At 33.0% G+C, this 10,794-nt stretch overlaps 2 protein-coding genes across 3 annotated transcripts; both read right to left on the bottom strand.

The window, feature by feature from the left end:
* Positions 1-289: 289 nt before the first annotated feature.
* LOC117913968 (phosphatidylinositol transfer protein 3) lies at positions 290-4,845 on the bottom strand. 2 transcript variants are annotated; one of them, XM_034829120.1, is made up of 7 exons: positions 4,312-4,845; positions 3,224-3,482; positions 3,046-3,082; positions 2,209-2,314; positions 1,877-1,987; positions 455-617; positions 290-407 (listed from the first exon to the last, which is right to left on the bottom strand). In XM_034829120.1, exons 1-6 carry the CDS (start codon positions 4,420-4,422, stop codon positions 501-503), a joined length of 741 nt encoding a protein of 246 aa, XP_034685011.1. In that variant the 5' UTR covers positions 4,423-4,845; the 3' UTR covers positions 290-407; positions 455-500. The 2 variants fall into 2 exon arrangements, with proteins under 2 accessions (XP_034685011.1, XP_034685002.1); XM_034829111.1 differs by having other exon boundaries at positions 302-617; positions 4,312-4,844.
* A 3,682-nt stretch (positions 4,846-8,527) lies between these two features.
* LOC117921331 lies at positions 8,528-10,227 on the bottom strand. Its single transcript, XM_034839204.1, has 3 exons — positions 10,086-10,227; positions 8,662-9,518; positions 8,528-8,578 (listed from the first exon to the last, which is right to left on the bottom strand). Exons 1-3 carry the CDS (start codon positions 10,225-10,227, stop codon positions 8,528-8,530), a joined length of 1,050 nt encoding a protein of 349 aa, XP_034695095.1.
* Between the last annotated feature and the right edge of the window lie 567 nt (positions 10,228-10,794).

Genomic DNA, 10,794 nt, shown 5'->3' on the forward strand with positions numbered 1-10,794 from the left:
CTATTTTCAAGAAAAAAATTGCCATTTTAAAGTTAGAAATTTTTTTTTTTGCCAAACAGGTCCTTGTTTCCCCTCTCTCGCAATGAACCTCAGCTTCACGGTGCCTTTGCATTTCCGGAACATATGATTTTGCCAGAGACATGGGTAATGTACTGCATTTTGGAGCCGGGGGGTCTAACAAACCAAGCACAATAGATGATCAAATGTCCAAACCCACCAGTACTTGTCAACTAAGATAGCATTTTGGAGCCCCTTTTAAACTCTAATTCACTGGCATTAAAGAAATTCTGCAACGTCCATGGGGCCATAACCATATATTGTTCACTTTATCCACCAAAAGAATACAGATACATTGACCCGAATTTTCCTTATCTTTGTTATATATAATTCTCAAGCTTAGCGTACACCTTATAGAACATGAAAGGTAAATCTCATTCTCAAGCTTAGCGTACACTTTATAGAACATGAAAGGTAAATCTCAGGTTAGTTGAATTCGCTAATTAGCTATCTTGGATAGGAACTAAAGGCAGCTTGCCTCCATATACATCTGGGAGCTGGTTCTCATCAATATCACCGAGCAGAGTCGACTTGATATTTTTGTTCTCGACAAAGATTATCTGCAAGTTTACATAGAAACGGACTCAGTTGAAGCCATGAAAGCTTTTCTGAAACTCCTCGAGTTAATGGTATGTAAATGAAGGGTGCTTCTTTGCAGTCTATAGCATCTAACATAGGGTAAATTTTGAGAATTTTAGTGTTTTGGGATAAAGGGCACGTTTGAATTTCTCAAAATCTTGGAATTTTCATCCTAATTTTGATTCTTTCTCGTACAGAATTATTTTTTCTTTGTGTAGAAGAAGGAAAATAAGTAAAATAAATTCAAAATAGACATGCAAAAATAATTTATTAACTTTAATTTTTTTTTTTTCCCTTCACTTTTTCTATCTTCCTATTTTTCCTCACTATTTTATTTCCATCATATTTTCTAGAAGTCAAACATAAAGTAAATGATTTTAAATTAGCCAAAAGCGCACACAAAGGCATAAAGGGTGTACATAAGACACCAAAAGCTATACTCGGTAAAGCGAAACAGAAAAAACAACACTCTTACTTTACTTAAAAGCTTAACCAATTAATAAAATCAATCATCGACAAGAATCTATCTCCTATATGTACCCTAATCCACTCCAAAATATGTACATAAAAGATTGTTTAATTGCTCAACTCCCTCCTTCCACATGGTCCAAAGTATTATATTAACTACACACTATAATTTATAACTTGATTAAAACAGTATGAAATTATTGGTAATAGGAGAAAAGAATGGACTAATGGGTCATTATGATGAAAACTCAATTGTTTCTTGGCTCGTACCTTTTTCTTAGAAGTTATATCTCTATTGTAACAGCTCTAGCAAAAACTATCGTGATTAATCTTATACACTTGGTTCAATGTTTAAGGATGTTTGGGATTGTTTTTGAAATTAGTTCTCAATAAATGATTTTTAAGAATAGTTCTTAAAGACAATTTTCAATTGTTTTCGAAAGCAAAATTCTAATAAGGAACTCGAACATAAAAGCCAATTCTTAGGCTTGTTCTCCATAAAGGTACTATGTACTCATGTACAATGCAAAAATTTCCAAAGTATTTTCTATATTTTTAATTTTGATTCAAAACACTCTACAAAAAACAACTGAAGAAACCTCAAATTTGTTCTAAAAAATAACATGTTTTCAAAACAAATTCTGAAAGAACTATTTTTGTCAAGAACAGTTTCCAAACAAAGTCTTATTTTGCCTTTTTTCTAGGCCTCTATACATGCATAATAAATGCATGAATATATAGATCTAGCAAAAAAAGAAGTTCAGCACTTTACCTTCTTTTTGGTTTTACTGTCAATAAATGGGTAGACAACCTTCCATGCAGTCATAAATACGTAAGGTACATGGACTAGAAACAGCTTGCCCAGCCTCTCTGGGTAACAATCCTGCCATAGAGACAACAAAGTAACTCCTATCAGCTTTTCTGGTGAAACCCTATTTCCTCACTACTGGTCCTTTACTGCAATATCCTGTTAATGTTGCTTAAATTCTAGGTTTAATCTGGGTTTCAGGAAGCAAAATTTCATGAAAAGAAGGGTGATGCATTGCATTCCTATCAAGTTATTGGTGGGTTTGTAGCAAAGTGCCATAGGGTGGAAGATCAAACCTGCAAGATCGATAGAGCTGCAAGGTATGCACGAATGTCACTGTTAGTGTATCCCCATCCTTCAATGTCAGCAATGGCGATAAACTTTTCCTCTCCTCCTGGCATACTGAAAATGGAGATGATGATTAAGATTAGATGCTTGAGTCATTGTCCAAGATACATTTTTGATAGGCAAACAAAGCAATTTATTAATAAATGCCTAATAAAAGGGCACACAAAAGTATGTGAGACGTATACAAGGATGCCATAAAGCAAAGAACAGGAAGAGGGAAAACAAAAAACACTCCTCCCTTTACTTGTAGCCTAATCAATCAATCAAAAAATCTATGATAGATATATGGACACCTTTCTCTAAACCCCCATTTGACTCACTCCAAAAATTTAGTCTTAAAAGAGGATTTAAGCTCTTGACTGGATGGCTCTACATTTTCAAAAGCCCTGATATTCCTCTCTTTCCAAATAGTCCAAAACAAGTACAAAGGAGTAGCTTTTCATGCTTTTTTCCTCTTGTTCCCAACTAATGGTCCATGCTGACATCTGAAAAAGTTTAACCTCCTATTTATCATATTTGAAAAGAATCCTAAGGTCCATTGGTACTAGAGAACACACATGACCTTATTGTTCATATGACGAGAAGGGTGGTACTCCATTGACAACTTACATAATCCTCCAAATGAGAAAAAGCATTTTGAATTTTGGGAGGTTGATTTTTAGAACATATGCTAGATGATCACATCTGAATCATTTTTATACATGGCATATCCAGATTTATTATTATAGCAAAACACTCAACCAAAAAAAACTGATACCCTTTTGTTTTCGAGAGTTCCATCTTACCTGGCACAGATTTTTTCAAGACTGTAGACAACAAAACCTGTAACAAAAAAGAAATACACCAGTTTAGCTGAATGTAGATGCTGGTTACATTATAAACAAATTTAGGTCATCAGAAGTTCCAAAACTAGATTATATGAATTGGGAAAACTAGATTATATGAATCAGGAAATGATCATACGCTTGAACTCCTCTAGGTTCCCTTTGTAGGGTTTATGTCTGGCACCATAGACGACTGTTATGGGGCGTCCCTTCTTGTCTTGACCTTGCATAAACAACTTGTTCTGAGCAAGTTCATTTGGAATCTCTGATGCAGATATGTAACCATTAGGTATAAAAGCCCGCCTCCAGCCCAGGTACTTCAGCAATAAGGCAGAAGCCTTATCAATGTCTAGATCACGAGCTCGCAGGAATCGCCGGATCATAAAATCGTCCAAGTCCTGTAAGCCCAAAGAAAACACAGACAAACAGCTCACATAGTCACATATAGCATACCCATCACACAAGCAAAACAAGAAACAAATACAAATAAAGCCCTCTGATAAACCGGGTGTGCCTGCACTTTGGCAGGCAAACTGGTTCTGAATATAAGCACAAAGGAAATTATTTTAGCTGGAGAAAAATCATCTGTTTTCCATTTTTTTCCCTTGATCTGAGATTGAATTTTCAATGATGAACCTTGTTTTTTGGTCTTCTACCTCCAATTCTGAGAGATTCAATTGCAAGCTTAAATACCAATGTGCAGTGGCCAAAATCAAATACTTAAGCCTCTGTATCATACCATTTTGGATGAAACTAAATGATCTGATCTTCATATTAGAGGCTTTACCCATGACAACAAAATCATGAAAATGAAAATAAACCAGTTTTCTAAAATTCTTTCACCCATAAGTGAAATCAAAGTTGTGTGTCATCTGGTCCCTGATACACAACAGAAAACCCAGCAAAAAGAAGAGGGATGGTAGAATTCTACAACTAGAGGAATTATATTTGTTGGATTCCTCAGCCACAGAAATATAGGTAGCAGAAAATTATAGAAATTGAAGAATGCAGAGAACAATCAAATCCCATTTTATCTGTACACCCCCTTGTGGATCCACAAGGTACACCATGAAAACCCAAAATGAAAAATAAAGTTTTCTATACTATTTTATTTCCCTTCTCACATTCCATACTTCCAGTATTCCTAGCGTGGGCAGTGCCCATACGGGTTAACAATAAAGAAAAAGAAACGGGAAAGAGAAAAGGAGAATCAGGGGAAATAAGAACCTTGGAAGAGGGATCTACACTTTCCACACGAGCTCTCATGAGACCCACTTTTCTTTTCTCTATTTCATTGCTTTCCAAGCTATCTTGCAACCCATTTGCCTCCACCTCCATCTCCAAGAATAGAAAGAACAGAAAAAAATAAAAAATAAAAAATAAAAAATCTCTGCAACCAAAGCTCCTCTCCTCCACCAGATGGTCCTCTTCTCTAACCTCCAACTCTGCACAGAAAATAAGGTTTTGGAGCGAGAGAGGGAAGGAGAGACAATTGGATCAACTAACTAACCACTATGAATAAATGCATGCAGATATCATGATTGCTGGAAACAAGAGGTGGGATTTCGTTTAAAATTCAAACACCCCTTAGACTTTGAAAGGGAAAACTCTGTTTTTTTTCTTCCGTTTCGGATGGTGGTGGGTGGTGTTTTAGTAGTAGTGAACTGTAGAGATTGTAGACGTGGAAATTAGAGACCCTTTAAGATGCCATAAATTGACCTGACTTATTAGAGCCACTTTTCTGGCTTTCCAACCAACCCCACATTAAGTAAGGTAACCTTCTGGGCAGTGCCCACACACACAGAAAAATCTGGAATAGTCCTCTTGGGGTTTGGCGTGTGAAATGATTCATTTATTTCATTTTGTTGCAATCAAGACATGAATGTTATTATGACAAATTATTAAAAGATTTGTTTCCATACAAAATTTTTATTTCAAGTAAAACAGGAAGTAATAATCAAGACATTAATATTTTTATCATGTTTTTATTGAGCAAATTTATTCAGTAAAATAATTCTCAATTAAAAAAATATAAGAATATATAAAATAAAATAAAAACTCAAAATAATGTTTTGTTTGATTATAAGAAAATACTAAAAAAAAAAATATGATATAAATTTTTATTTTTTTTTATGTTTGATTTTATTATAAAAATATCAAGTAAAATCAACTATAGTCAAAATTAATTAAAAATTTATCTATTTTTATATAAAAGAGATAAAATAAGATAAATAATTTTAAAGTAATATATAAAATAATTTATGATTTTAAATTTATTTTTTCTCGTCTATATTTAAAAATAAAATAAAATCAATTATACTATAAAAATTTTCTTAAAGTCAATAAAATATTTTATATTACGAATTCTATTGATAAAAAAAAGGCTTTTGATTTAGAAAATAACTTAATAGAATTGCTTTTTAAAAAAGTGGTTTTTTTGGCTTATGAAACTATCTTTTTAGAGTGACGTGTTTTTAACTTTAGCTTATCTTAGAAGCAGAAGCTAGAAATAAAAATCTATGGTATTTTATATTTAATCAGTTGTATCAAAATGTATGGTTGAAATTGATTAAGCGAAAATAATAAATAAATATAAGGGATAACCGATTAAAAGGGACAAAAATCCCTCAATATTGCAGAACTAACCCCTCACTTATTTAAGTCTCAAAAATGACCCAATTCGGACAAAAATACCCCCTCAGCTATCTTTTCAGCCCATTTTCCCTCCAACTCCAATTTTCCCTTGTATTGTGTCTCTTCCTTACCTTGCAAACTTATTTGTTCCATCTGTTAACCTGCGAGAAACAAATCACGAAAGATTTTTCCATTTATTGCAAGAGAACAAAAAGGCAACACAACATAAAGTAAAAACAGAAAGTAAGTTTCACTATTTCATTCTTTGATTTTAGATTTTCACATATGAATCTTCATCCATGAAATGAGAAAAAACCTAAGTGTCTTATTTTGGTTCTTTTTTTTTTTTTTCAATCAAACCCTATTTTTCATCTTTCTGATATTGTGTGTTGATTCAGTTCATGCAAATGGAGGAAGAAAAAAATTCGGTGATGAAAAATACGAAACAGAAGAGGTATAAAATTTTGGGAAAAAAGAGAAGTGAAAGAAAGCCAGGTTTTGAAACCTCGTCATCATCATCAAAAAATGAGAAAAAATCAATTGATTCAGTAAGCATTAATTTTCTACTTGAAATTTTGATTTTTAATTTTTTTTTAATTTTATCATTTTTAATCGATTATCCTTTTTTTATGAATTTATTTTTCATGAATTGATAATGTAATTGTTGAAAATTTTCTCAGTGAGGTTATAGTCCAAGGTTTAAAGCATTATTTGAATGATTAGAAAAAACTAAACTTAACTACTATCAAGTTTACCATTAAAAGGTTTTGAAATTTTGTGTAATGAAGTTATTTGTTATGAATTTATAACGTATTTGAATATAATTTTTATGAAATTATTTTATCCAAATATTTAGAATTTTGATTTAAATATATATGTTAAGAAAAAATTGAACTTAACTGCTATCAAGTTCATTGTCAACAGGTTGCAATTTCAAAATGGGTATTAGGAGTTGTCCACCTTCATCGAAGGATTATATATGTATATGACTTATTGATAGGCATCAATAATAATGCAAGATTGCAAGTTGTCATTAAACCATTAGCCAAATTGTTGCCGCATATATTGAATGCAATAACATATTATGGGTTTCATGGTGACACAAAAGTTAACTACCAGGAATGGGAAATTGAACGACTGTAAGATATTCCTCAACAGGAAAATGAGTAAGTGATCTTAAATTTACTTTCATAACTTATACACTTAATCCTTAATAAAATCTCTAACATTGATTATCTGTGTACCATGTAGTGGTGATTGTGGCATGTTTGTTATCAAATATGTTGAATACTTAATGCACAACCATCCATTGAAGTCATTAACAAGTGCTCGAATGGACTGGTTTCGGGAAACGATTGCAGCAGAGTTATTTTATATGAAATACTTGCCTATGTAATGAATTCATGTTGATATTTCACATTTTGATAATGTAGTTGGATGGTTTGTTATATGTAATTGGATAGCTTCATATATGTAGTTAGACATTTTGATGAATGTAGTTGGACAGGTTGATATATCTACTTGGATATTTTGATGAATGTTGTTCGATAGTTATGTATACAATTGTCCTTTTAAACTAAACTTGAATGTTGTCAAGTTGTTATGTGTACAAACTTGAAGGTAGTTAAGTCCACAGTCTTAATAGAACACCTGAACTTAACTTCTATCAAGTTAACTGTGAACAAACTTAACAGATATTAAGTCGAAATCTATTCCAGAATAACATATTTAATCTGGACTTAACAGGTATCAAGTTGATCTTCTATAAACTCATAGGAAGTTGTGTCTACAATTGCCATTTTAACTTGAACTTAACTATTGTCAAGTTATTTTATGAACAAACTTGAAGGTAGTTAAGTCCACAGTCTTCAGACAAAACCTGAACTTAACTATTGTCAAGTTGTTTTATGAACAAACTTGAAGGTAGTTAAGTTCACAATCTTCAGACAAAACCTGAACTTAACTATTGTCAAGTTGTTTTATGTACAAACTTGAAGGTAGTTAAGTTCACGGTCTTTAAACAAAACCTGAACTTAACTATTGTAAAGTTGTTTTATGTATAAACTTGAAGGTAGTTAAGTCCACAGTCTTTAGACAAAACTTGAACTTAACTATTGTCAAGTTGTTTTATGTACCAACTTGAAGGCAGTTAAGTCAACAGTCTTTAGACAAAACCTGAACTTAACCATTGTCAAGTTGTTTTATGTACAAACTTGAAGGTAGTTAAGTCTACAGTCTTCAGACAAAACCTGAACTTAACTATTGTCAAGTTCCTTATCAATAAACGTGAGAACAGTTGAGTCCATAGTTTGAGAATAAACATGTAATTTTCATTCATACTTTATACATAACTCATCATAACATATATGTATAAAAGTAACAAATATCTCCATTTCTATGGGTATGCAAAAAAAGGGGATCATTATTACAATATTCATCTATGTGCTTATCCTATCACCTTATACAAAAAAGTAACTTACATTTCCGTTCACATGGGTACCAAAAAAACAAAAAAGCTCACTATTACAATTTTCATTCCATGTAAGTTCATAGAGTGCCAAAGCTATCATGATATCAAGGGATTGGTCGTTTGCATGTTTTCCGATTATGCCCATATTGACCACATCGACTACAATTAGATGTGTGCTTGCCCTCTCCACCAGAAGAAATTCTTACTTTCCTTGGTCTTCCTGTTGGACGTCTCGTTTTAGGTGTTAACACAACTTTGTCACGAATATGATTAGGTACTACCCAATCTATTTCATTTCCAGTTGGATAAATACACTCTGAATATGAAGATAACAATGCTTTAGTAGTAAAATACTTGGAGCACAAAGTGTAACATGAAATGTTGTAAAATCTACAAGCAGCAATAGCATGTGCACATGGAATATGATCAAGATCAAATTGTCGACATGTGCATGAACGAGTGTCTAAATTCACTTGAGCACTAATGCCAGCATAGTTAACATTACACTCCTTGGAGTTGATAGGTTCCACTAGATATGTTGCTGACATATTATACCTCGAATGAAGTTCTCCATCAGCCCACATGGTAAGTTCAATTGACATTGACATTGCTTGTTGTTGACGAGTCACAAACCATTTTTGAAGTAAGTTTCTCAATTCTTCAACCAATTGCAAAATTGGAAGATCTCTAGCATTTTTCAACACAACATTAAGGCTTTCAACGATCCCTGTCGTCATGATATTATATCTTTTTCCGGTAGAATATGAACGTGCCCATCGATCAACACCTATATCCATCAAATATCTTGCTGCTCTTGGGTCAATCATCTCTAGTTGCCCAAATATAAAATTAAACTCTGAAACACGATAAGCATGGGTAGCATCATGGAACAACTTATGAATTGCAGGATTCTTGAACTTTGTCTTCAAATTTTGTCCAACATGATAAGTGCAGATACCATGCCTCGCATAGGGAAATACTTTATGTACTGCTTTCTCAATGCTACCATGTCGATCTGATATCACAAACAAATCATCAATGTGTCCAAGTGCATCATGCAGTTTTTGTAAAAACCACTCCCATGAGGCATCATTTTCTGAATCACCAATCCCAAAGGCTAAAGGGTATATCTGATTGTTGTCATCTTTACACACTGCAATAAATAAAGTTCTTAAGTACTTTGCTTTCAAAAATGTCCCATCAACTGCAATCACAGACCTTATTGATGTGTGAAACCCAACGAGAGATGCACCAATCGACATAAAAAAGTAGTTGAATTGATTATCACAATCAGTAACTATATCAGTAATGGTACCAGGATTTTTTTGCTCTAAAACATAGCAATAGGATGATAAAGTGTTATAAGACTCCTTAGGTGATCCCCTAATAGAATCTAGAGCAAGTTCTTTGGCTCTCCACGCCTTATCATAACTGATTTGAACACCATATTGCTTTCGAATGTCTACTACAATGTCTTTTGGTCAAAATTCACAACCAACCCCTTGATATGTTTCTTTTATACTCTCACCAATCAACCAACTACTTGCATGTCGATTGTCACGAGACATCATATCTAACCGACAAGTGTGTGTTGAAAATAATTTCATTATTTGAAACATATTGGAAATCCCCAACTTGGTAGCACGAACTCGCCACTTGCATTCTTTATCAAAACATTCAACAAGCAATAACTTAGTAGTGGATTTAGTTGTTTTGAACTCAAACTTCCTTTTCAGAGCCATCATATACAACTTCCTTTATAATTCTTTCTTATTTGAGTATATTTGGTGCTCTTCTAGATGGTCATCACTAATTCCACTAACTATAGGTTGTTGCATCATGTTTTGTCTTTCATTTGCTACATCTTCGATTATAGTGGGATTGTCATGTATGAAACCATCATTTGTATCAATCATGGTCAAGATTTCTGCACTCTGAGCTGAACTAGTTCTGAATGAGCCAATTTGGGTCACTTGCTTATCACTAGTAGGGTTAGTATTCATCCTATAATCCTCCTCATTAATTGCAGTCTCATTCATGTTCCAATCATGAACTTTATACCCTTCAAATGACTCATTTTGAAATCTTGGTCCATTTTCACCATCAACAGTAAGAGTTTCAACTGAATCACAATGAATGTGTCTACTTTTTTGCATCAACATTGAGTCTCCATTCAATTCTTTATCAATCTCAGAAGGCATATGACATTCAAAATAAAAATTGTAAATTGATTTCTGATTGTGATTATCAATTCTCTTTTCAACTATGATGCACAATGGAACAGACAGCTTACCATTTGTACAATTTAAACCAATAAAGAATTTCACATCCCCATCATCAGTTAGTTGTATAAGACTTGTGGATATGTTGGCATTGAATACATACTTCATTGAAAGAAAACAATTTGTTGGATCTAGCTTCAGAATATGATGGACAACCCCTAATAACTCTTTATATGATATAGTTTTCGGGATCTCAATGCCTTTACCTTTACTTCCTTCGAAATAGAAAACATTTCCATCTCGTACCCATTCTCCTTCATATAAAAACATTATTCCTACTTCATCAACCACTAAAATAACAAAATAATTCAATTAGTGGCATCA

Source organism: Vitis riparia, chromosome 1 (genome assembly GCF_004353265.1).
Source record: "Vitis riparia cultivar Riparia Gloire de Montpellier isolate 1030 chromosome 1, EGFV_Vit.rip_1.0, whole genome shotgun sequence".
In the NCBI taxonomy this organism is placed as follows: Eukaryota; Viridiplantae; Streptophyta; class Magnoliopsida; order Vitales; family Vitaceae; genus Vitis; species Vitis riparia.

What these genes read in the sequence shown, in the direction of transcription:
- LOC117913968 (XM_034829120.1), bottom strand. Translation starts at nt 4,422, where the DNA reads ATGGAGGTGGAGGCAAATGGGTTGCAAGATAGCTTGGAAAGCAATGAA. An exon ending in GTGTAGATCCCTCTTCCAAG is followed by an intron (nt 3,483 to 4,311) that starts GTTCTTATTTCC and finishes TTGGGCTTACAG; the next exon opens with GACTTGGACGATTTTATGAT. An exon ending in CTTGAAAAAATCTGTGCCAG is followed by an intron (nt 2,315 to 3,045) that starts GTAAGATGGAAC and finishes CTCCATTTTCAG; the next exon opens with TATGCCAGGAGGAGAGGAAA.
- LOC117921331 (XM_034839204.1), bottom strand. Translation starts at nt 10,227, where the DNA reads ATGAATGAGACTGCAATTAATGAGGAGGATTATAGGATGAATACTAAC. An exon ending in CATGATTGATACAAATGATG is followed by an intron (nt 9,519 to 10,085) that starts GTTTCATACATG and finishes GCTATGTTTTAG; the next exon opens with AGCAAAAAAATCCTGGTACC. An exon ending in ATGCTGGCATTAGTGCTCAA is followed by an intron (nt 8,579 to 8,661) that starts GTGAATTTAGAC and finishes TGCTGCTTGTAG; the next exon opens with ATTTTACAACATTTCATGTT.